This window comes from Phalacrocorax aristotelis, chromosome W (assembly GCF_949628215.1).
Source record: "Phalacrocorax aristotelis chromosome W, bGulAri2.1, whole genome shotgun sequence".
NCBI classification, from domain to species: domain Eukaryota; kingdom Metazoa; phylum Chordata; class Aves; order Suliformes; family Phalacrocoracidae; genus Phalacrocorax; species Phalacrocorax aristotelis.
The window spans coordinates 15,792,937-15,818,018 of NC_134310.1; the positions used below are offsets into that span (position 1 = coordinate 15,792,937).

The 25,082-nt window shown below is 55.0% G+C and overlaps 2 protein-coding genes across 4 annotated transcripts; both read left to right on the forward strand.

Annotated features, from left to right (window-relative positions):
- Positions 1–364: 364 nt before the first annotated feature.
- Positions 365–7,832, forward strand: LOC142049876 (atos homolog protein B-like). The gene is made up of 7 exons (XM_075078037.1): positions 365–1,566; positions 3,183–3,241; positions 3,554–3,650; positions 4,142–4,300; positions 4,706–4,774; positions 5,248–5,453; positions 5,798–7,832. Exons 1-7 carry the CDS (start codon positions 490–492, stop codon positions 5,949–5,951), a joined length of 1,821 nt encoding a protein of 606 aa, XP_074934138.1. The 5' UTR covers positions 365–489; the 3' UTR covers positions 5,952–7,832.
- A 60-nt stretch (positions 7,833–7,892) lies between these two features.
- On the forward strand, positions 7,893–20,193 carry LOC142049879 (uncharacterized). 3 transcript variants are annotated; one of them, XM_075078041.1, is made up of 4 exons: positions 8,481–8,667; positions 8,781–8,918; positions 9,003–9,155; positions 9,686–20,193. In XM_075078041.1, the coding sequence occupies exon 4, from the start codon at positions 13,443–13,445 to the stop codon at positions 14,529–14,531; it is 1,089 nt and encodes a 362-aa protein (XP_074934142.1). In that variant the 5' UTR covers positions 8,481–8,667; positions 8,781–8,918; positions 9,003–9,155; positions 9,686–13,442; the 3' UTR covers positions 14,532–20,193. The 3 variants fall into 3 exon arrangements, with proteins under 3 accessions (XP_074934140.1, XP_074934141.1, XP_074934142.1); XM_075078039.1 differs by lacking the exons at positions 8,481–8,667; positions 8,781–8,918 and adding an exon at positions 7,893–7,992; XM_075078040.1 differs by having other exon boundaries at positions 8,480–8,918.
- Positions 20,194–25,082: the final 4,889 nt, after the last annotated feature.

Below are 25,082 nucleotides of genomic sequence, written 5' to 3' on the forward strand. Positions count from 1 at the left end.
AGTCCCTGGCAGAGGGCAGGCCCCTTTCTCCCCACTTGTCCGGACTTGTTCCCAGTAGCCTCCAGCCCAACTGGAGACTCCTCTCCATGCCCAGGTCAGGAAGGAAGTGCTGATCCTGCAGGTGGGTGATGCCACAGGGTTCCCTGGAGAGCCACACCAGCCTGGTTCCTCTTCCTGTCCCCAGAGAGGAAGGTTCAAGCAGGGCTGTACGGGGAGCTGCCTGTGTCCTGGCAGGTCCTTTGCAGCTGAAAGACTGGACGAGGACGGGGATCCCAGGCTGATCTCTGTCCTCCTGCTCTCTCTTTCCAGATGCTGCACTGCAGTGCGCCCCACAGAGGAGGGCTCACCCAGACATCCTGAGCGAGGGGGGGTCCAGCTCCCACCCCCTGTCCTCGCACTGTGACCTGTGGCACTTTACAGTCCCTCTTCTGCTGCTGCATGGGCTGTTCTGACTCCGGCTCCACTTGAAGTTCAGGCAAGTAAGGCTCCATGCGGCACATCCACGCGGAGATGTCCCTGCCCCCAGAGCGCGGCATGGACCCCAGCCTGTCCCGGCCCATTGGAGAGGCGCCCTTGGAGCCTTCCTCACAGCGCTGCACCCACCGTGGCATCTTCATGGGCTACAACGAGACAGAGATCAAGCGCCAGAAGGTTTACCAGGTCTCTATTTTCTCCCATCTCTCCAGCTCCTCTGAGAGCACAGAGCAGCGGGCAGGCAGCCAGCCAGCTGTCAAGAGGGGTTACCCCAAGCAGCAAACTCTGGAGGGGGGGCGAGATCCCAAACAAACTCACTGGGGTGGTGGTGGGGTGGACAGCAAGTATGACAGGGGCCCTGGGCAGGCTACCCTGAATGATGATGATACCTTTGAGGACAGTCTGCTGGTGGAAGAGCTATCCCTGTGTGGCTCTGCCCAGCACTTCTCCCACAGCGGGCTGCAGGTGGTGGAGCACCGGTGTGAGGGCAGCCCTTGCCACAGCCCCAAGGCCAGCAGAGAGGACAAGTCACGGGGTGTCTCCTCCTCCTCCTCCTGGCACATTGCTTGCAGTACTTTGCACACGAGAGATGGTTGCCCTGTCCTGCCGGGGGATCAGCCCCCAGACTATGGTGATAACAGGGAGCGGGCGAGTGGCTACAACCTACTTTACCTTGATTTGCACAATATTGCACAAACTCCCCAGTTGGACTCTGGTGGGAAGAGAGAGAAGCCAGGGAGCAGCATGGCTCACAGCAGCAGGACTAGTGGAGAAGAGGAGCGGCCAGTGGTGGCCAACAGGTGCAAGGAGCCCCCAGCTCCGCAGACAGCGCTCAGCCCCGAGCCCAACAACACGAGCTCCCTGGAGAAGACACCCTGTGGGAGCAGCTGGCTTGGTGGCAGCAGCTGCCCAGCCAAAAGGAAGCTGCTGCCCGCTGGTGAGGTTGTGGCTGACTCCTGCTCCGAGAACGAGAGCCTGTTCCCACCAATGAGGAAGAAGAGGGCCCTGCCATGCCATATGGTGCCCACAGCCTGCCGCAGCACCGATGCCAAGGGGGCACCTTTCTGGAACCACCTGCTTCCCATGGCCAAGGTGAGCATCACTCGTGGGGGGAGGCAGGGAATGGCCCGGGGACACCCAGAGCTCAGGGCTGTCCTCATGGGCAAAACATGGTGCTCGTGGGCACGTGGTCCATTGGGGCACAGTGTCCTGTTCTGTCCCAGTGCCACAGCCCTGGTGTGAGCAGGGCAGCAGCTGACAGCCAGCCCTGGGACACACTGTCTTGTAGGTTGTCACCGGCTCTTGACACCTTGTAGTCACTGGATCCGCTGCTTGCAACCAGCTCTCTGGCCTGGAGAGCCTTGTTCGAACAGGACATGACCTCTCCGTGACAGCAAGAGTTGGACACACGGCATGGTGCCACAGTCAGTGTCTGACAGCTTCATGTTAAGCCAGACTTACCATCAGGCTTGGGAAGAGTGGCTGTCCTCTGCCTGCCTGGGGGAGAAGAAGGCAGAGGGGTGGGATGGCTTGGGTCCCTGGCTGTGATATCCATCAGGGCACTCTGCCTGCTGGGTAAGGGTTTTGGTGGCAGGGAGCAGGACTAGACATGCTCTGGCCAGGGAGTGGGAGCCCCAGTGCTGTGTGCAGAGATGCCACTGGCTTTTCTGCAGTTCTGGGATGCCCGTGGCATGTCCCCAGGGTGCCACAAGCTCTCAGAAATGGGGCAGACTCCGGAGGTTTACAACCACCCTGGTAGCTCAGGAGCTGCCTGCAATTCCTCCCTGCTTACCAGCCCCTCCTAACCAGCTCCTTGCCTTCATTGTGTCCTGCCGGCTGAAGCTGCAGCAGGCTCCCACCACAGCTGGCACGCTTCTCTCCTTCCCTGGGGCATCCCATGGTGCAGGGACCCACAGGGACTGACGGCAGAGCTACCCTGGCTTCTTGCTGCTTGGAGTCAGGACGCACTGTCCATGGGGGCACAGCTCCATCCCTGCCCACGTGCCCTTTTTGGTGACTGTCCCCCAGCCTGGCTGCCCCCAGCACTGCCCTTGCAGAGTGAAGCCCTCCAGCATCTTCCCTTGGTTTTCCTGCCTGGTTATGCCAGCCAGCTCCATCATCCTTTTGTGTGGCTTCCAGAAGGGAAAGTGTCCCCCCTGAAAAGGAGACGTCTTTAAAAGGAAGCTGCAGTGTGGCCCTGGCTTTAACCCCCTGCCCTACAGCTGTAGGAGCCTGGCTGTGGGCAGGGACAGGCAGCACACCCCTCTGCCTGGTGACATTACCAAGGACTTTGCATGAATTGCCTGGGGATGGGACTTTTCTTCCCTGTGAGGTGGAAGGGGGTGTTGGTGCATGGCTCTGTCTGGGGGTGTCTTGCTCACTGGGGCTGGCCCTGAGACCTGCTTTGCAGGGTGGGAGCTGTGCACTGCACCCTCAGGCTGAGTACCAACACCCCATTCCCCAGTAGAGCCACTTTGGGAGGGTAAAGACCTGCCCTCGCAGCCAGGTCTCAGTTTTGGCAGCCCCATGTCCCCACCCCAGCCCTTGCACTGCCCTGCCGGCTGCCCCCGTGGAGGCTGCTGACGGCCTGTCCAATCTGCTGGGACCCTCATGGGGCTGTGGGGCAGGGCAAAGGACGATGGCACCTCCTGGGGGCGCACAGTCCCTGGTTGCTTCCCTAACAGTTATTGATTTCGTGCCCCCTCCAGAGCCCTGCAGATTGCACTGCAGTCAGGAGGAGGCTGAAGAGCAGGCTGCGCCTCAAATCGTGAGTATCTCGGCAGCCCCAAGGGCCAGCTGTGGGGGCCCAGGGTGCCTGGCCACCCCAGTACCCTGCAGCCCCGTGGGAGGGTTGGGTTGGGACAAATCCCTTCCCTGCCCCAGGCATTTCTCCTCCACAAGACCCCAGGCTGTGGGCGGAGGGAGGTTTCTTCTGCCCCGGGAGGTAGGAAAGTCGGTTCAACCTCCACCAAAGGAAGGTATGGGGGGACCTGGAGAGGGATCCGCAACCCCAGGGACATGGGCATCCCAGGGCTACGTGCTCTCCAGCCTGACACTGATCTTCCCTCCTCTCTCAAAGGCGACATCTCTGGAGCAGCCTCCGGAGGGGTACCAGGTCCTCCACAGCGCCTTGGGCCACCACCACCATCAGCCATGCTCTGCTGGGCAACTTTGAGGTAACAGCATCCACCTGCCAGGGAGGGAGGTGGGTCCTGCGGGCTCTGGGCTGGGCTGGCGACAGCATGAGAGGCTGAGCCCGACGGGAGCCCCAGTGTGGGGCTGGGCTGATTGTTCCCAAGGGCCTGGCATGCAGTGGCCATTCGTGCAGCCACCATCCACCAGCAGAATGGCTCAACCAGTAGATCTTTGGGTGACATGCTAGGACCCCAGACGCTGCTGAGATGGCCGCCGTGGAGCTGAGCAGCTGAGCCAAGGCACTCTCACTGCTTCTCTGTGTTAGATCGCTGGTTTCAGTCCACCAATTCAGGATGGGTCTGTCTTGGAGCGAGCAGCCAAGGACACTCACAAGCAGTCTCCGGAGAGCTGGGAGACATGCGAGGGCAAGCAGACGTGATTGCAGTGGAGATGGGGGTGATCTCACCTGCAGCTTAGAGGTGAGGGGCAGGACTGGTGTTTGAAGGTCCCTAACGCTTCCCTCCTCTCTCAGGAGTCCGTCCTGAAAGGGCGCTTTGCACCGTCGGGGAGGATCCAGGGGTTCACGGCAGAGATCGGTGCCAGTGGCTCCTACTGCCCCCAGCACGCCACCCTGCCCGTTGATGTCACCTACTTCGACATCTCCAAACATAGTGCACCCTCGCCTTTCCTGGTAGGCAGACGAGGGAGGGCTGAGCCTGTGGGGGAGGTGAATGGGGGCTGTACCCAGGCACTGTGCATCCTCGGGGGCTGCCCCTCTCAACCACCTACCTGAGGAGACTGCTAGCTGTGCTGGAAGCAATATTTAACCCACAAAGTGAAGAGGGGAAAAAAGCAGGAACCGTTGCAGGTGTATAAACAGGCAGGCTGCTGCCCAGCCATCTCATGGCTGCCGCTTCACTGTCACCTCTGTGTTGCTGCTTGTTCGTCCTTCTGTCTAGAGAGGGACTGAGCCGAGCGTTGTCTTGCCACCTTGTGGCAGGTGTTCCCAGCAAGAGGGGCTTGTGGCCCCATGCCAGTTCCCAGTTGGGCTCTCCATAGGCTTTCTCCCTCTCTCACATGTTTTCTTTTGCCCCAGGGAGTGATTGACTTGGAGGCCTTGGGAAAGAAAGGCTACAGTGTCCCCAAAGCTGGAACCATCCAAGTGGTGAGTCGTCCCCTGGCCTCTGGCAGCGCCATGGGGAGGGAGCCAGGTGGGCTCCAGTTGCTCCCCAAGGTGGATACACTCCATTACGTTGTTTGGCAGGGGCAGCAGCCGGAAAGCTCTGTGCAGAGGGGTTACGTGGCTGCTGGGAAAGTACAGTGAAGGGGAGCACAGGGTCCCCAGGGTGCTGTCAGGGAGACAAGGTGATGGGAGATGCAGGGAAGGAAGAGGTTGGTGGGAAGGGACAAGGGTCTTGGCAGGAGAGCGTGCATGTGCAGTGGGGATGGGATGGGAGCACGGGAGTGGAGGTGTGTGGAAAGCACCGACCTGTGGGCCTCAGGCTAAGCCCTCTGGGGCTGGTGTGGGGCTTTCTGGGCCCTTGGGCCCACTGGCACTGCCCCCAGATGCCCCAGCCCTGCCCTATGGATTCATTCCTGTGCCCTTCCCAGTCACACCCCCTACCCCTTTACCCCCAGACCTTATTTAACCCCAACAAGACTGTGGTGAAGATGTTCTTGGTGACGTACGACTTCCAGGACATGCCGGCCAACCACATGACCTTCCTACGCCACCGCATCTTCCTGGTGCCCGGGGGGGAGGAGGAAAGGGCCACTGTGGCCCCCAGCAACCCACCAGGCACCAGCCCACCCTGCAGGGTCCTCTGCTACCTGATGCACCTAAGGTAGGGCACGCTGGGAGGGATGGGCACCTGCCCCAGGGTCACCCCTGGGCTCCTCTCCCATGTGTCCCTGCCTCCCCCAAACCTGCAGGCCCTCCTGCCAGAGTGGGAGGATAGCAGCCTGATCCCCTGGCCCTCAGGAGGAGCAGGGACTGGCTGCTTTTTCGGGGAGGTCAGAGCTGCTGCCCTGCCTGAGGCCAGAAGCCTCTGTCCCTCTGAAGGCAACCAGAGCATGGCCACCTTGACCAGGGGCCAAAGTAGGTGAGGGGGTCGTGCCCCCCGCTGAGGCTGTCCTGCCCTTGCCTGGGAGCCTGAGGTCCCTCTGCCCTGCTCTTGTCTCCACTCAGGTTTCACACCTCCAAGTCAGGGAAGATCTACCTTCATGATGACATCCGGCTGCTTTTCTCCCGCAAGTCGATTGAGGTCGACTCGGGGATCCCCTATGAACTGAAATCCTTTACGGAGATGCCGAGGAACCCCTGCTACTCGCCCCGAACCTGACCTTCTCCATCCCCCAAGGCCACCGGGGAGCCTCTAGCCCAGCACCTTGGGGAGAGATGAGTAAAGGGCCAGCGAGCAAGCACCACCTTGATGTATTGCCCTCCCTGTGTGCCCCCGTCCCCCTGAGCAGCACAGATGCCGTGCCTGTGCCCTGCGGCAGGGCTGAGATCACTGAGGGGGCTTCACCAGGAGGGGCAGGGGCTGGGGAGCAGCCCCAGTGTTCCAGGGACATGCCCAAGCCTTCTGCCAGTGCTGCTCCCAGCTTGGAGATGTGGCTGGAGCTGGGGGGGAGTGAACAGTTGGGCTGGGGGCTCTGGGTGAGGCTGCCCACACTGATCCCGGGGTTGGGAGCAGAACGTGTTGAAGAATTTGCATTTATTAGTATTTATTGTCACTGAGAGTGCAGAGGAGGCTTGTGCGGAGGATCAGAGGTGCTGTGCTGTTCTTCCCCCCACCCTCTTGGTGCTGGATGAGGCCCCTGGCAGCAGGGAGGCTGCGCTCAGCAGTGCAGGGCTGCCTGGGTTGTGTCAGGGCTGTAGGGGCTATGAGGGTGACTGAGGATGGGGACACCTTGGGCTATGGAAGGAGACGGTGACCCACCTCTCGGCCAGGGTGCAGCTCCCGTGCCGGGGCTGTGTTAAAAGCCCCAGGGGAGGCCAAGACTTGCTGGGCACCAGCTCTGTGGGGCCAGCCCCACTTCAGGCAGTTTGAGGAGGCCTGGACTTGCCCTCCCACCCCTTTAGGGCAAGCCAGACCCCAAGAAATCTGTGGCTGGCAGGGAAGTGGCTGTTGCCATGGCTCCTGGGGCTAAGAGACATGGCTGTCCCATGGATGGGGACCTGGGGTTCTCTGCAGGAGCACAGGGACAGCCCTCCAGGCAGGAGCCTCCGGAGCCCATGTGTGCTGTGGATCTGAGAGAAGGTGGAGATTCCCAAAAAATCAGAGCCTTGCACCATCTGTGCACGTGTGGGGTGAATTCCATCCAGGAGACGGCTTTGGGCAGGGGTCTGCTGGCAGCATGATCAGGGGCTGGAGGATGGGCAGGAGCCCTGGCTTAGTTCCTGAGAAGAGGGGAGGCAGCAGAGGGCATCAAATGGAAGTCAGGCTGGACCTTCAGGAGGGTGTTTGGGGGTGATCTGGAGCAGTGCCCATCCCTGCTGCAGCCTCAGGAGCCCCGGGTGGGTCAGAGAGGTGAGAGGGGCAGGGGACATAGGAAAAATGAGCTTGCATGTACCCCATCTGTGTAATCCCCATGACCTGGGGTCTCAGCTAGGCTCATGCAGGGAGGACTGACAGGCTGCACCATCGCTGGTGTGGGCATGACCCTGGGACCGGGGGCTCCCTGGGACAGCCGTCATTTTAAACAAAGCCCACCCCGTGTTCACAGAGCTCTCCCCTCTCCCCAGAGCTCCATCTGGCAGAGCTGGGGTGTGGGGATTGGACGGGACAGGCCTCTACCACACTTGTGGGGGTGAGGCCCTACTCTCCCCTGCCATGGGAAGGCCGAGAGGCTCTGGCCCTGCTAGGCTGGGGGGACCGGGGTCCCACTCATTTCCCCCCCCCCCCATACACACACAGTGGGGGCCTGCTCCCCCCACGACACCGGGTCCTGGGGCACCTCTTGCCCCATGACACCAGGGTCCCGGAGTCGTATCCCCCCGCGTCCCCCCCCATCCCACAGCACCGGGGCCCGGGGTCCCACTCCCCCCAGAACACTGGGGTTTCCCCTCGCCCCACGGCCCCAGGCCCCGGTCGCCGTGGCTCAGCCGGGACGGGGAGGCTGGCAGCTGCCTGGCGAGGCTATACCGGTACTTTTCGTGTTTGTTTTTAAATTAATAAACGCCTGTTTGGAAACCGAGCCCGACTCCCGCGTCTCGCCGCTCCCGGGGGCAGCGGAACCACAAGCAGCGCAGCGGCTGCCGCGGCGGGACGGGGTGCCCCGGGCGGCTCACCCGGAAGAGGTGGGGCGTCCCGGGAGGCCTTCCGGGGTGTCGGGGGGAGCTGCGGCGCGCCATGCTGGCGCTGCCCTGGCCTGTTGCAGGTGGGGGCTTTGGGGGAAGCTGGTGTTGCGGCTCTGAGGAAGCCTTGAGGAGATGGGTGGAGGGTGGGATGGAAGAGATTCGTGGGGGCTCGGCGGCGGGGGGGGGAAGAGAAGCTGAGTAGGGACAGGGGTATTGGGGTATGCAGAGGAGGCCTGGAGGCAAATGGATATGGGGGTATTGAGGGGGCTGGGTGGGAGTTTGGTTGGGGGAGTGGTGTTGGGGGACTGGGGGCAACCTGATATGAGGAGTGGTGAGGTGAGCTGGGGAGGGGATGGGTTGGGGGATGTGGGACTGGGGAGGAAATGAGTGTAGGAGAAATAGATGCGAGGGGGTGTGGATTGGGGGGGGCATGGGGATTAGTGAGGAGGCTGTGGGGAGCTGGGGGGAGTGAGGGGCTGTGGGGAGGAGGGTGAGAGAGTGCCCAGGAGGAGCAGGTCCGGGGGGGGAACTGGAAGGTAGCCACGGCTGAGGAGGGACCGGCTGGCGAGGGGGGCCTGGGAGCAAGGTGAGAGGGGTGGGAGGAAGGAGCCTGACCAGGTTACAGGGGGCTGAGTGGGGCAGAAGAGACCCCACACCACACCTTATTTTCCCTTACAGTGTCAGAGAGGCTTTATTCCTCCCCCCATGTGGGGATGTGAGGGAAGGGAAGATGTGGAGAAAGCTCCAACACTGGGGTGAGCCTCCCCTACACCTGCAGGGAAGGCCCTGAAACTCACACTGATCCTAGGGCCTGGGTCTCGTCCCTGTGGGGACAGCCTATATCCCCTCATGGTGTGTGCCTGTTCAGGGTGTCAGTGATGTTTCCTGTCCTGGTGTATTGGGGCCGTAAGCAGCAATCCCAGATGAGAGAGCGGGGCCTGGAGGAGGAGGGTCATCACATGCAAGGGGCTGGGGCTGGGGCAGGGCTGCCTGGTGCAGCACACAGGTGTGTCTGTGCTCGTGCAGGGATGGTGCTGGGCTCTGAGGTGCCAGCAGCCAGTCTCCATTCTGTTCCTTTTCCTTTCTCCAGTGCTCCCAACAACCGAAACATTCGGCATGGCTGGCCCCAGCACCGCACTGCTTGAACTCCGGCCTGCCCGTTAATATTGGAGTGCTCTTTGTGCCGCAGCAGGAGGCTTGGGTGGTGGAGAGGATGGGCAAGTTCCACCGAATCCTTGAGCCTGTAAGGAGCTGCTTTTCTTCCCTTCTGGATTCAGCAGGTTCCTAAAGCTGTAGCGAGGCGTGTCCTTTGTGTGAGGATTTGGGGGATGGTGTGCTTATTCTTCCAGATTGTGATCCTTTTGGCTGCTTGTAGACTAACTTCCTTTGGTGGGGTGTTAAAAGCACTGAGAAACTGAAATTTCCTCTGTGTGGGAAGCACGTTTGCTCTGCCTGCTCTGTCGTGGTTTAGCCCCAGTCAGCAACCAAGCACCACGCAGCCGCTTGGTCACTCCCCCCACAACTGGATGGGGGAGAGAACTGGAAGAGTAAAGGTGAGGAAACTCATGGGTTGAGATAAAGATAGTTTAATAGGTAAAGCAAAAGCTGCGCGCGGAAGCAAAACAAAACAAGGAATTCAGCCACGACTTCCCATGGGCAGGCAGGTGTTCAGCCATCTCCAGGAAAGCAGGGCACCATCAAGCGTAATGGTTACTTGGGAAGACAAAACGCCGTAACTCTGAACGTCCCCCCCCTTCCTCTTTCTTCCCCCAGCTTTATATACTGAGCATGACATCATATGGTATGGAATATCCCTTTGGTCAGTTGGGGTCAGCTGTCCCGGCTGTGTCCCCTCCCAGTTTCTTGTGCACCCGGCAGAGCATGTGGAGCTGAAAAAAATTCCTTGACCAGTGTAAGTGCTACTTAGCAACAACTAAAACATCAGTGTGTTATCAACATTACTTCCAGCACAAATCCAAAACATAGCCCCATACTAGCTACTACGAAGAAAATGAACTCTATCCCGGCTGAAACCAGGACAAGCATCTACAGCGTGTAGTATATTTGAACTTTGCACAGCCCTCTCTAGCCTGGCTGAGCTCTCTGGGGGGGGAGGTGTGAAACCCCAGATTAGAGGGCTCAGCTCTCTAGTCCCAACCTTTTCCCAGGTTTTGAACTTCCTCATCCCTCTGCTGGATCGGATTCATTATGTCCAGAGTCTCAAAGAAATTGTCATTAATGTCCCAGAGCAGTTAGCCGTCACCCTATGTAAGGAACAGCTTCTGTGTCTTGCCCTTTTCCTTCCGCTGCATCCAGGGTGAGCAAAGGACAGCATGGGGAAGAGTGGAAGTGTCCCAGATTCTATACTGTGCTGGTTTTGGCTGAGAAGGGGTTAATTCTCCTCACTGTGGGGGTCGGCTACCTTTCCAGCTTCCCGCGCTCTGCCGTGTGGCGGGGGGGGGGGGCTGGGGGGCGGGGCGGGGCCACGGTGGGGGCGGCTGACCCCGACTGGCCGATGGCAGGTTCGTTCCATACCATGTGACACCATGGCCAGTACATTGAGGGGGGGCAGGTTGCGGCTCGGGAGCGGCGCGGCGTCGGGTCGGCGGGCGGCTGCGGCGCGTGCGGTTTGTTTCGGCGGTTCGTTCCCTTCCCCCCTCCCCCGGGGCTTTGCGCCTCTCGTTGTTCTTCTTTACATTGCATTTCTGTTGTTGTTTCTTTTAATTATTAAACTGTTCTTATCCCAACCCACGAGCGTTACCCTTCTGATTCTCTCCCCCATCTACCGGTGGGGGAGTGAGCGAGTGGCTGTGTGGGGCTGAGCTGCCGCTAAACCACGACACATACTCAGCCCTGTCCCTGGGCACCTGGGCTTGACTGTCCTTGTGGCGTTGTGAGTGGTAGAACCCCAGAAGGTCCTGTCTGCTCTTTGTGGGCTGCGGCTGCCCCTTGTTGGGTTGAACGCACCTGGGCAGGAATCCGTTTTTCAGATTTCAGATGTTTTCCTGTCTTGAACCAGGAAAGATCTCCCCTGTGTTTCTGTAAAAAATTATTTCAGATCAGGTAAAGCTTTTTATCCCCCTCCCCCTCCCCCCCCCCCCTTTATTTTTTAAAATTACTACAGTATGAAATGTTTTGATCTGGAGACCTTGGAGTGCTGGTGGAAAACAAGTTGACCATGAGCCAGCAATGTGCCCTTTTGGCCAAGAACGCCAATGGTAACCTGGGGTGCATATAAAGGAGTGTGGCCAGGAGGTCGAGAGAGGTTATCCTCTCCCTCTACTCTGCCCTAGTGAGACCACATTCGGAGTACTGTGTTCAGTTTTGGGCCCCCCAGATTTAGAAGGATGTGGAACTGCTTGAGCAAGTCCAGTGGAGATGATCAGGGGACTGGAGCATGTCCCTTATGAGGAAAGGCTGAGAGACCTGGGTTTGTTCAGCCTGGAGAAGAGAAGACTGAGGGGGGATCACGTCAATACTTATAAATATCTAAAGGGTGGGTGCCAGGTTGATGGGACCAGGCTCTTTTCAGTGGTGCCCAATGACAGGACAAGGGGCAATGAGCACAAGTTGGAACACAGGAAGTTCCACTTAAACATGAGAAAAAACTTCTTTACTGTGAGGGTGACAGAGCAGTGGAACAGGCTGCCCAGAGAGGTTGTGGAGTCTCCTTCCCTGGAGACATTCAAAACCTACCTGGACGCGGTCCTGTGCCCCCTACCCTAGGCATCCCTGCTCAAGCAGTGAGGGTTGGACAAGATGATCTCTAGAGGTCCCTTCCAACCCCTACCATTTTGTGATTTTGTGATAATGAAAAGGAAAGTAGTGAGAGAGAGATGAAACTTGGTGTCGTTGTTTAGCCTCAGTCAGCAACCAAGCACCACGCAGAAGCTCGCTCACTCCCCCTGCAGTGGGATGTGATCACCAAAATAACAGGTGGAGGAAAGGGATAACCGGGTTTACTGGACTGTGTGGATCCGATGGCCTGGCACGTCCGACCCACAGGAGTATAAAGCTTTAGTGGACACCGGCGCACAGTGCACCCTACTGCCGTTAAACTATATAGGGGCAGAACACATCAGTATTGCCGGAGTGACGGGGGGATCCCAAGAGCTAACTGTATTGGAGGCCGAAGTGAGCCTAACCGGGAATGAGTGGCAAAAGCACCCCATTGTGACTGGCCCAGAGGCTCCGTGCATCCTTGGCATAGACTACCTCAGGAGAGGGTATTTCAAGGACCCAAAAAGGTACAAGTGGGCTTTTGGTGTAGCTGCCTTGGAGACGGAGAGAATTAAACAGCTGTCTACCTTGCCTGGCCTCTTGAAGGACCCTTCTGTTGTAGGGTTGCTGAGGGACAAAGAACAACAGGTGCCGATCGCCACCACAACAGTGCACTGGCGGCAGTACTGCTCCAACTGAGACCCCCTGGTTCCAGCCATGAGTTCATGTGTCAACTGGAAAGCCAAGGACTGATCAGTAGACCAGGTCACCCTTTAACAGTCCCATATGGCCAGTGCGGAAGTCTAATGGAGAGTGGAGGCTAACAGTAGACTATCGTGGCCTGAATGAAGTCACTCCGCCACTGAATGCTGCTGTGCCGGACATGCTAGACCTTCAATACGAACTGGAGTCCAAGGCAGCCAAGTGGTATGCCTCAATTGATATTGCTAATGCATTCTTCTCAATTCCTCTGGCAGCAGAGTGCAGGCCACAGTTTGCTTTCACTTGGAGGGGCGTCCAGTACACCTGGAATCGACTGCCCCAGGGGTGGAAACACAGTCCTACCATTTGCCATGGACTGATGGAGACTGCACCTGAACAGGGAGAAGCTCCAGAACACCTTCAATACATGGATGACATCATCGTGTGGGGCAATACAGCAGAAGAAGTTTTTGAGAAAGGAGAGAAAATAGTCCAAATCCTTCTGAAAGCTGGTTTTGCCATAAAACAAAGGTCAAAGGACCTGCACAGGAGATCCAGTTCTTAGAAAGAAAACGGCAAGATGGTCATCATCAGATTCCAATGTATGCGATCAACAAAATAGCAGCCATGTTTCCTCCAACTAGCAAAAAGGAAACACAAGCTTTCTTGGGTGTTGTGGGTTTTTAGAGAATGCATATTCCAAATTACAGTCTGATCGTAAGCCCTCTCTATCAAGTGACCTGGAAAAAGAATGATTTCAAATGGGGCCCTGAGCAACAACAAGCCTTTGAACAGATTAAACAGGAAATAGTTCATGCAGTAGCTCTTGAGCCAGTCCGGGCAGGACAAGATGTAAAGAATGTGCTCTACACCACAGCTGGGGAGAATGGCCCTACCTGGAGCCTCTGGCAGAAAGCACCAGGGGAGACCCGAGGACGACCCCTAGGGCTTTGGAGTCGTGGATACAGAGGGTCCGAAGCCTGCTATACTCCAACTGAGAAAGAGATAAGAGCTATTGGCAGCATATGAAGGGGTTCAAGCTGCTTCAGAAGTGGTTGGTACTGAGGCACAGCTGCTCCTGGCACCCCAACTGCCAGTGCTGGGCTGGATGTTCAGAGGGAACGTCCCCTCCACACACCATGCAACTGACGCTACGTGGAGTAAATGGGTTGCACTGATCACCCAGCAGGCTCGAGTAGGAAACCCCAGTCGCCCAGGAATCTTGGAAGTGATTATGGACTGGCCAGAAGGCAAAGGCTTTGGAATATCACCAGAGGAGGAGGTGACACGTGCTGAAGAAGCCCCACTGTATAACAAACTGCCAGAAGATGAAAAGCAGTATGCCCTGTTCACTGATGGGTCCTGTCGCCTTGTGGGAAAGCACCGGAGATGGAAGGCTGCTGTATGGAGTCCTACACGACAAGTCGCAGAAACTGCTGAAGGAGAAGGTGAATCGAGCCAGTTTGCAGAGGTAAAGGCCATCCAGCTGGCCTTAGACATCGCTGAACGGGAAAAGTGGCCAGTGCTCTATCCCTATACTGACTCCTGGATGGTGGCAAATGCCTTGTGGGGCTGGCTACAGCAGTGGAAGCAAAGCAACTGGCAGCGCAGAGGCAAACCCATCTGGGCTGCCACATTGTGGCAAGATATTGCTGCCCAGGTAGAGAACCTGGTTGTAAAGGTACGTCATGTGGATGCTCACGTCCCCAAGAGTTGGGCCACTGAAGAACATCGAAACAACCAGCAGGTAGATCAGGCTGCCAAGATTGAAGTGGCTGAGGTGGATCTGGACTGGCAACATAAGGGTGAACTATTTCTAGCTCGGTGGGCCCATGACACCTCAGGCCATCAAGGGAGAGATGCAACATACAGGTGGGCTCGTGATCGAGGGGTGGACTTGACCATGGACGCTATTGCGCTGGTTATCCACGAATGTGAAACATGCGCTGCAATCAAGCAGGTAAAGCCTCTGTGGTATGGAGGAAGATGGCTGAAATATAAATGTGGGGAGGCCTGGCAGATTGATTACATCAAGACTCCCACAGTAACGCCAAGGCAAATACCATGTGCTTACAATGGTGGAAGCAGCGACCGGATGCCTGGAAACGTATCTCGTGCCCCACGCCACTGCCCGGAACACTGTTCTGGGTCTCGAAAAACAAGTCCTGTGGCGACATGGCACCCCAGAGAGAATTGAGTCAGACAAGGGGACTCATTTCCGAAACAACCTCATAGACACCTGGGCCAAAGAGCACGTCATTGAGTGGGTGTATCACATCCCCTATCACGCACCAGCCTCTGGGAAAATCGAAAGATACAATGGACTATTAAAGACGACACTGAGATCAATGGGGGGGTGGAACATTTAAACACTGGGATACATGTTTAGCAAAGGCCACCTGGTTAGTCAACACGAGGGGATCTGCCAGGCGAGCTGGCCCTGCCCAGTCAGAACCCTTATGTGCTGTGGAAGGGGATAAAGTCCCTGTAGTGCACATAAAAAATATGTTGGGCAAAACAGTCTGGGTTATTCCTGCTTCAGGCAAAGGCAAACCCACTCGTGGGATTGCATTTGCTCGAGGACCTGGGTGTACTTGGTGGGTGATGCGGGAGGATGGAGGAGTCCGGTGTGTACCTCAAGGGGATTTAATTTTGGGTAAAAACAGCCAGTGAACTGAATAATATGCTGTTAATTGCTATATAATGTTGTATGTCATCACTAGTATGGTTGCTATATGCCATATCAATGGAAGGGTATCATGGTGGGAATCTCCCAATTAATAATAATAGCAAATGAACTTTCAATTGTACCAAGCGAAGTGCAGCAGTGCGAGAACAAGAACTACCAGTGCAGCGGTGATGGAACAAGGACTGACTTCAGCATGCAACAATCCAACACCACACACAGCACCTCTCTGAAAGACTCTTACAATAGATGGAACCCAAAGTCATGGACTAAATGAACCCAATGGACATTTCACAGGCATTTTACAGGGGAGGTCCATAGACTAGGGGAATGATAAATGAGAAATCTGTATATCCTGTTAAAGGATGAGAAGGTGGGTAGGGATTATTGAATTTGTACTGAATAGTATGGGACCTGAGCATGATGTAAATGATATGGAATAAGGGGTGGATACTGTCATGGTTTTAGCTGGGATAGAGTTAATTTTCTTCACTCTAGCTGGTATAGTGCTGTGCTTTGAACTTAGCATGGGAAAAAAAAATGTTGAGATAACACACAGATGTTTTGGGCTGTCGCTGGGTAGCGCTTGTACTAGTCAAGGACATGTCCAGCCTCCCATGCTCTGCTGGGTGCACAAGAAGCCGGGAGGGGAGGGGGCACAGCTAAGAGAGCGGATTCAAACTGACCAAAGAGATATTCCATATCATGTAACGTCATGCCCAGTATGTTACCTGGGAGGGGCTGGCTGGGGGAGGGAGGCAGCAATCGCGGCTCAGGGACGGGCAGCGTCAGTCGGCGGGTGGTGAGCGGTTGTATCGTTTGTGTTTCCGTGGGTTTTTTTCCTGTTTTCCCTTTCCCTTCCTTTTCCATTTTATGATATTAACATTATTGTAATTATTATCATTATTATTATTATTATTATTTTATTGTATTCATTAAACTGTGCTTATCTCAACCCACAAGTTCTTTTGCTCTTCCGATTCTCTTCCCCATCCCACGGGGTGGGGGGGAGAGTGAGCGAGTGAGCGGCTGCGTGGTGTTCAGTTGCCAGCTGAGGCTGAACCATGACAATCACCTGGGGAATGACACCCTTCTTCTGGTGGCTGGAGACCATGGGGGTGACAATGAGAAGGAAGTGAATGCAGCGCTGTTTGTATACAGCAAAACACTCCTATTTGGCACTGTCCCTCCTGAGGTGAGAAGCTGATCCTTAGCTGCTACTGCCTGAAGCGGTATCCGGGATGAAAACTGCATCCTGGGGTTACAGAGAGTAACTCTTGTTTAGTTTGAGAGGGCCTGGGAGTCTGCCACCTTTCCCGAGAGAACAGTGGAAAGGCTGACACAGGATGAAGGTGACTGAAGTGTTTGGGACCCCTGTTCAGGCCCCTCCAGCTGTGAGGGGTGTTTGAGTGGGGCCAGGTGAGCTGTTAGACAGCCAGGGCCAGACCTAAGGACCTGCAGCTCTGTATACTTTTACTGATTTGCCTCAGGGATATAAACACTCGCCTACCCTGGACCACCGTGCCCTAGCGCAGGAATTGGCAATAATCCTGTCAGAAAGAGAGGTCAAAGTCTATCAGTATACTGATGACATACTAGTAGGGGGACATACCATAGCTTTGGTGCAGACTATGCAGGACAGAATTATTAATCATCTGGAAGGAATAGGCCTTCAAATACCCAGAGAAAAAGTATAAACTCCCACCAGTGAAGTTAAGTTTTTGGGCATCTGGTAGAAAGGGGGATCAGTCTGTATTCCTCGGGACACCCTCTCTGCATTGGATCAGGTAAAAATCCCAGAAGGTAAAAAAGAGCTGCAACATGCCTTGGGATTATTGGTCTTTTGGAGAAAACATATCCCGGCCTTTGCAATAATTGCACGACCCTTATATGACCTGTTGCGAAAGAAAGAGGGCGGTTTGGGAGTGGACTCCAGCCCACGATGAGGCATTGCAACTTTTGATGTTTGAAGTAAGCACCTATCGAGTTTTGGGCCCTATCCGCCCCACTGACCCAGTTCAGATTGAATGGGGGTTTGCACACTCGGGATTGTCAATTCATTTTTGGCAGAAAGGACCAGAAGGCCCTATTCGACCAATTGGGTTTTATTCTAGGAGTTTTAAGGACGCTGAAAAGCAAATCTCCAGTTGGGAAAAGGGTTGGTTTGTAGTGAGCTTAGCCCTTAGAGCAGTGGAGCGAACCATACGCCAACAACTTATAGTTTTAAGGGGACCCTTTAAGGTAATTAAGCCTGTGTTAGCAGGGACCCCCTCCCCCTGACGGGGTGGCCCAAAGGGATACTGTGAGGAAACGGTATGCTTAAATCAAACATTACTGTAGTGTTTTTACAGTCACTGAAGGTACCCCAACGGTGTTAAACATACAGGAAGCAGTGACAAACCTTCTGGAAGAGGATACCCCTCCTCCTTCTGTTGTTAAAATTGCCCCACTGTTTTCGGAGGAGCTGCGAAACGTATGGTTCACAGACACCTCCGCCAAGCGAGAGGGCAAACAGTGGAAGTATCAGGCTGTGGCTATTAATGTGGATGCTAAGAGGGAAATAATAACCAAAGGCGAGGGCAGTGCCCAAGTGGGAGAGTTAGTGGCAGTATGGAGTGTGTTTAATGGCAAGGGAAAAGCGGGAACTCCGGTGTATATCTACACTGACTCATTTGCAGTATTCAAAGGGTGCACGGAATGGCTCCCTTTTTGGGAGCAAAACAGCTGGGAGGTGAATCAGGTGCCAGTGTGGCAAAAGGAGAGGTGGCAAGAAACCTTAGATATTGCCAAACATGGGGATTTCACAATAGCATGGGTGCCCTCCCACCAGGAAGGGCATACTCCGGCAAGTGATTGGCATAATAGGGCGGACGAGTTGGCCAGAATTGCCCCTCTGCAGAAGGAGAATCAAACAGGAGAACATTGGGATAGGCTCTTAGAATGGCTACATGTTAAACGTGGCCACACAGGGTCTAATGACTTCTAGAAGGAGGCACATGCCAGAGGCTGGCCTGTCACTCGGGAATCTTGCAGGACCTGTATTTCAGCTTGTGAACAATGCCGACTCCACTCTGGCTAGAGGGACACCCCATGGAAGAATTCCCACTCCATTTGAGAGATAAAAAGACCCTCTGGGAAGTTTGGCAAATCGATTATATTGGGCCTTTCCTAAAGTCGGAAGGGAAACAATACGTATTAGTAGGCGTGGAAGTAATTTCTGGCCTAGTCCAAGCCAAAGCATTTCCACGAGCAACTGGGGAAAATACAGTGCGGGCCCTGAAAATTTGGTTTAGCTCCCTCCCAAAGCCTAGTTCTATTCAGTCAGACAATGGCAGTCATTTTACCGTTGCCAGAGTACAGGAGTGGGCAAGGGAAGAAGGAATCAAGTGGGTACTCCACACCCTGTATTACCCCCAAGCCAATGGGATAGTGGAACAAACTAACGAGCTCTTAAAACGATTTCTGAAACCTCATAAGATGCATTGGGTGGAGCATCTCTGGGCCACAGTTACCCGACTCAACAATCGCTGGGGAATAAATGGATGCCCCCAACTAAACGCCTTTTGTCCTAAACCTCAAGCTCCTAGCACTCCCAGGGAACCAACCTTCTCTCCTGGACAGCCAGTGTTGTTAGAAATGCCAACCATTGGGGCCGCCCCCCTCGTACTCACTGAACCCCTTAAGAACTATGCCTGGAAGGCTAAAGATGCCTGGGGAAAAGAGCACAAAATTAACACTCGCTGGATTGGTCCCTCATTTTAACTGTGTAGACGAAGCCCAAGCAGGGCAAGTCGGTGCTTTGTTTCATTTCACAGAAGAGCTCTGTGGGAACGTGACCGAACGTGGGAAGACCAACATTTGATTTTTAACCATTTGTATGTTTGTGATTGTTTTTATAACATTTGTAAGCTTAGGCTGGATTTGCAAAATGTCAATTTTGTTGTTTTGTTGTATTTTATGGGCTGCGACCCCTGGAACAATCAATTTCAGTTGTTCAGACATACCCTGTTGTGAAAACACCACAAAGGAATCGCTATATTGTTGTGGTGGAAGTGACCCATTTGGCTTAGACCCCACCCCTTATTTTTGACCCTTCACCCCGTGTGGAATGTTGGAGAGGACCCTTTGCAAATGGATCAGTGGCCCTTAAGGGACACTATCGGATATGTGGAAACCATGCATATAAAGCGCTGCCAGCAAACTGGTCAGGAATATGTTATGTTGGGGTGATCTGTCCCTTGTTTTGCTTACTCTCAGGAACAGGTGGAGACCATTTAGGTGTTCAAATATATGATTATTTGAAGCAGGAAAAACGATCCAAAATTATTGATACCTCCCTCACTGATGGGAGTGGCCAGTCCTGGGTTAAAGGCGTGTGAACCGCCCAGCGTATCATACAACATTTTGGACCCACAACGGTCCTCTCGGTGCTCGAGAACCCATTTACAACCTAAATCGCATTATCCGGCTGCAAGCCGTATTAGAAATCATCACCAAACAGCTGAAGCCCTTGACCTACTGGCAGATCAGGCAACCCAAATGCAAACTGCAATTTATCAGCATCGCATGGTTCTTGACTACCTGCTAGCCGAAGAAGGCTGAGTCTGTGGGAAACTGAATGATTCTAATTGCTGTTTAAAAATCTATGACAATGGCAAGGTAGTTAAACAAATTACCACCGGAATACGGAAATGAGCCCATGTGTCATGGTTTTAGCTGGGATAGAGTTCATTTTCTTCACTGTAGCTGGCATAGTGCTGTGCTTTGGACTTAGTATGAAAACAATGTTGATAACACACACCAATGTTTTGGTTGTTGCTGGGTAGTGCTTGTACTAGTCAAGGACTTTTCTATCTTCCCATGCTCTGCCGGGTGCACAAGAAGCCGGGAGGGGAGGGGGCACAGCTAAGAGAGCGGATTCAAACTGGCCAAAGGGCTAATCCATATCATGTAACATCATGCCCGGTATGTTAACTGGGAGGAGCTGGCTGGGGGAGGCAGGCAGCAATCGCGGCTCGGGGACCGGCAGTGTCGGTCGGCGGGTGGTGAGCAGTTGTATCGTTTGTGTTTTGGCTTTTTTCCCTTTTCCTATTTATTATATTATTATTGTTATTACTATAATAATCATTATCATTATTATTTTACTTTAATTATTAAACTGTTCTTATCTCAACCCACAAGTTTTTTTCCTTTTGCTTTTGCTCTTCCGATTCTCTCCCCCATCCCACGGGGTGGGTGTGTGCGCGCGCGCACGTGTGTGTGAGCGAGCGGCTGTGCGGTGTTTAGTTGCCAACTGGGACTGAACCACGACACCTGGTGAGCTTGCTCAAGATTAACTGCTCCATAGTCTTCCCCGGTACCGAGGACAGGCTGACAGGCCTGTAGTTACCCGGATCCTCCTTCTGGCCCTTCTTGTAGATGGGCGTCACATCGGCAAGCCTCCAGTCATCTGAGACCTGCCCTGTTAACCAGAACTGCTGATAAATAATGGATAGTGGCTTGGCAAGCTCCTCCGCCAGCTCCCTCAGCACTCTCGGGTGGATCCCATCTGGCCCCATAGACGTGAGAGCGTCCAGGTGGAGCAGCAGGTTATAACCTGCTTCCTCCTGGATTGTAGGGGGTTTATTCCACTCCCCATCCCTGCCTTCCAGCTCAGGGGGCTGAATACCCTGGGGATAACCAGTATGGCAATTGAAGACTGAGGCAAAGGCGGCATTTAGTACCCTCAGCCTTTTCCTCATCCTCAGTGGCAATGTTCCCCTCCACGTCCAATAGAGGATGGAGATTCTCCTTGGCTCTCTTTTTGTTGTTAATGTATTTGTAAAAACACTTTTTGTTATCCCAGTTCTAGCTGGGCTTTTGCTTGCCTAATTTTCTCTCTGCAAGACCTAACGAGGTCTCTGTACTCTTCTTGCGTTGCCTGCCCCTTCTTCCAAAAGCAGTAGGCTCTGCTTTTTTTCCTGAGTCCCAGCAAAAGCTCCCTGTTCAGCCAGGCCAGTCGTCTTCCCTGCCGGTTCGTCTTGCGGCACTTGGGGACAGCCTGCTCCTGTGCCTGCAAAGCTTCCTTCTTGAAGAAACCCCAGCTTTCCTGGACTCCTTTCCCCTTCAGGACATCCTCCCAAGGGACTCTCCCAACCAGTGCCCTGAACAGGCCAAAGTCTGCCCTCCGGAAGTCCATGGCAGTGGTTCTGCTGATCCCCCCTTCTCACTTCACCAAGGATTGAGAACTCAAGCATAATCATGGCCGCTAAGCCCAAGACTGCCTCCAACCGCCACATCTCCCACCAGTCCTTCTCTGTGAACAGCAGGTCAAGCGAGGCACCTCCCCTGGTAGGCTCGCTTACCAGCTGTGTCAGGAAGTAATCTTCCACACACTCCAGGAACCTCCTAGACTGTTTCCTCTCTGCTGTGTTGTATTTCCAGCAGATGTCTGGTAAATTGGAGTCCCCCACTAGAACAAGGGCTACCAATTGTGATACTTCCACTAGCTGCTTGCAGAATGCTTCATCTACCTCGTCATCCTGGTTGGGTGGTCGATAACAGACCCCCAGCCGGATATCTGCCTTGTTGGCCTTCCCCCTCATCCTTACCCATAAGCACTCGACCTTATCATCAAAATCGCTAAGCTCTATGCAATCAAAGCACTCCCTAACATATAGAGCCACCCCACCACCTCTCCTTCCTTGCCTGTCCCTTCTGAAGAGCTTATAGCCATCCATTGCAGCGCTCCAGTCGTAAGAGTCATCCCACCATGTCTCTGTGATGGCGACTAAGTCATAGCTATCACTCTGCACAATGGCTTCCAGCTCCTCCCGTTTGTCGCCCGTGCTGCGTGCATCGGCATAGATGCACTTGAACTGGGCTATCGGTTTCACCCCCAACCCTGGCACACCGCCCCTAGGCTCCTCTCTAGTGGGCCTGGCTATATCCCCTTCCCGCCTCGAACCTAGTTTAAAGCCCTCTCGATGAGCCCTGCCAACTCACGTGCAAGAATCCTTTTCCCCCTTTGAGATAGGTGAACTTCATCTGATGCCAGCAGGCCCGGTGCCATGTAAACCTCCCCACGATCAAATAAACCCAAAATTCCACCAATGGCACCAGCCGCTGAGCCACGTATTAATCAGATGAGTTTTCCTGTTCCTTTCAGTATTATTCTTCCCTGCCACTGACGAGTTTGAGGAAAACACTACCTGCGTTCCCGATCATTTGACCAGTTGCCCCAGCTCCCTGAAGTCCCTTTTAATTGCTCTTGGGCTCCTCTCCGCAACCTCATCACTGCCCTCCTGCACAACCAAGAGCGGGTAGTAATCAGAGGGCCGTACCAGACCAGGGAGTTTCCTAGTAACATCTCTGACCCGGGCCCCAGGGAGGCAGCAGACTGCCCTGTGCGATGGGTCTGGTCGGCATATTGGGCCCTCTGTCCCCCTCAGAAGGGAATCGCCTACAACAATTGCCCTCCTTTTCGTCTTAACAGAGGCGGTCATAATGCGTGGGGCTGACCGACTCTCCCTAGGCAACCCCCTGGATGGACCTTCACCTACATCCTCATTTGCCTGGCCCTCAAGTTCCAGAGCCCCATGCCTGTTGTGTAAGGGCAACTGGGAAGGTGAGGGAGGCCAGGAGGGGATTCGCCTGCTGCCTCAAGCAGGGACCTGTTTCCATTCCCCCCCATCTCTTAGGTTCCCTCCTTCTGCTATGTGGCAAGAGGGTAGGGGATCCTCTGCTTCTTGTGGAGCCTCCATCCGCTGCCTTGTCCCCGGGGATGATAGGGTGCGGCTCCACCAATCTATCTCCCTTTCGCTCTCCCTGATGCTCCTTAACCTTTCCACTTCCTCCTTCAGCTCTGCCACCAGGCTGAGCAGATCATCCACCTGGTCACACTGCAAGCAGCTGCTGTCTCTGCTGCCCTCCGGTACGAGTGCCAGGCTCAGGCACTCCCTGCAGCCAGAGACCTGGACAGCTGCATGTTTGCATGGGGGCTCCATCTGAGTCACCACATCCCTTCTGGCAGTGGTTCTCAGGCGAGTGGAGACCATAGCTAGGGCCTCTCCTGGGGCGGGGCGATGACCACTAGCTGAGTTACTCGTTAGAGCCTTTAGAGCCAGGAAGGGGACTGCGCCCTTGCTGCTCACCCTGCCTGCATGAAGTGCCATGCAAACTGCCGTGCCACACCCTTCTGACACCCCACACCCTGTTTGCTCGCCCTGTTCACTGCGCTCCCTGGGGGCTGCTTTTGTACGTGAGAGGGTTTTGCCGCCTTCGCTCTTGTCCCCGCCCACGCTGAGTCAGAGCTGCCTCCCGTCAGGAGCTCACTCCTTCCTGCTCTGGGGGGGAGGGGCACTGGGCTACCCTCGCTCTCCCTGCGCTTTTGCCTTCATGCTTTTTGCTGCGGTTTTGCCGCTTTGGGAAGGGTCCTCCGGCGCGACCCTCCGCTCCGGAACCCTTTGCCTCGGTGGCTTCAATGTTGAGCCACGGGGTGGTGTAAGGGACTAGAAACTTGTCTCAACATTGTTGGCAGGACAGTTTAACTACTGAAGCCTAATCACCACGGCAACCAGGACAGTTTAGCCACCGAGGCCTCATCACCACGGCAACCGAGTTCTACCCCACAGGAGCATGTGTGTGTCCCCTGTTGTCTCGGAGCACATGGCCCCAGTCCTCCAATCCTCTGCACATGTGCCCAGGCCCAGGGTCGACTGACAACATATGGGGGAGGCTCGGACCCTCTAGAACTTTTGAGCACCCTCTAGTGATGGTACTGGACATGCACCCCACCGCCGAGTGGGAGGCGTGGGTATGCAAAACAGTTCCAAGAACTTACTGACTATGCAATAGGAAAACGCTATAAAAGGTGAAACCAGCAGAGGCCACAAGGAGCGTTCTGGAACATTCCCCCACCAGATTTGAAGATACATCGGACCGACAGGACGCCGCAGATCCATGGTGGTAGCTATTGCAACTCTCTCTCTCTCTCTCTCTTCCCCCCCCCCCCCTTTTCTGTCTTTCTCTCCTTTTCTCTTGCGTACTTCTTGTTGGCCAAATAAAGTGACTTGGCACATGACTCCGTTTTGAGTCTTAATTCTGTTTCCGAGAATGTAAAAGGAACCTAGTCATGATAAAACATTTGAGTTAATCAGAAGTTAAGCCCAGCCACCCCCAACCACCCAGAACTACCTGAGGTTGGTTGGAAAGCAAGGGGGTTTAACCCCTGCCAAATTGTTCAACCCAACAGTGGATCGTGACAGGTGGTGCAGGAAACTCAGCTTGTTCTCACGGGGCAGCGGGCTGACCTTGGCTGGGTTAAACCAGGCAAACTCAAAACGGAGGGCATCAATGATGACAAGCACAGCCTTGGAAAAGTGCTGGGGCACCCAACAGGAGGCTCTGCCTCTGCCACAGTGGCAGCATGAGTGGGTCTGAGCAGGAACTGCTGTTGGCAAGCTCAATCTGGGTGAGCAGGAAGCCACTCGTGAAGAACCTGATACCAGCAAAAAAGAGAAAGCAGACCCAGGCTAGAAAGAGCAGCACTGTCGACCGCTGCGTCCTAGGGGGAAGGACAGGTAAGCTCAGGCCCCTATGGCTCTACGTAGGCCAAGTACCCACCCCCCGCCAGTACCCATCCCTGGCCACTGCCCTGCACCCCAACAACCCCTCACACCCGCTTGTCCCCGATACTCCCCAGACCACCCCAGCCGCTACCCTGTGACTTGACTTTACCCATTACCACCCCATACCCTGATAACTGCCCTGTGCACCTCCTTGTACCCCCCCAACCACGCAGTGCCCCGATTCCCCTCCTACTTCCCAGCACTGCCCAACCTCTTTCATACACCCCCAGCCACCACGTAGCACCCTGACTCCTGGGCCGCTACCTTTGTACCCCCAGCATCCATCATACCCCACAGACACCGCCTGGCACCCTGACTCCCCTCCTGCCCCCCAGCACCTCAGCTTCCCTCACAGCCCCTCAACCCCTGTGGCCCCACCACCCTTCTCCCCGGAAGCACTGCACACAGCGGCTGTGGCCGCCCAAGAACGTCGGCACGGGGAGGGGCAGTGCCC

Coding starts and splice junctions, on each gene's coding strand:
- LOC142049876 (XM_075078037.1), top strand. CDS start 490: ATGCGGCACATCCACGCGGAGATGTCCCTGCCCCCAGAGCGCGGCATG. Junction 1,567..3,182: donor ACCTGCTTCCCATGGCCAAG/GTGAGCATCACT, acceptor TGCCCCCTCCAG/AGCCCTGCAGATTGCACTGC. Junction 4,301..4,705: donor GTGCACCCTCGCCTTTCCTG/GTAGGCAGACGA, acceptor CTTTTGCCCCAG/GGAGTGATTGACTTGGAGGC.
- LOC142049879 (XM_075078039.1), top strand. CDS start 13,443: ATGTTCAGAGGGAACGTCCCCTCCACACACCATGCAACTGACGCTACG.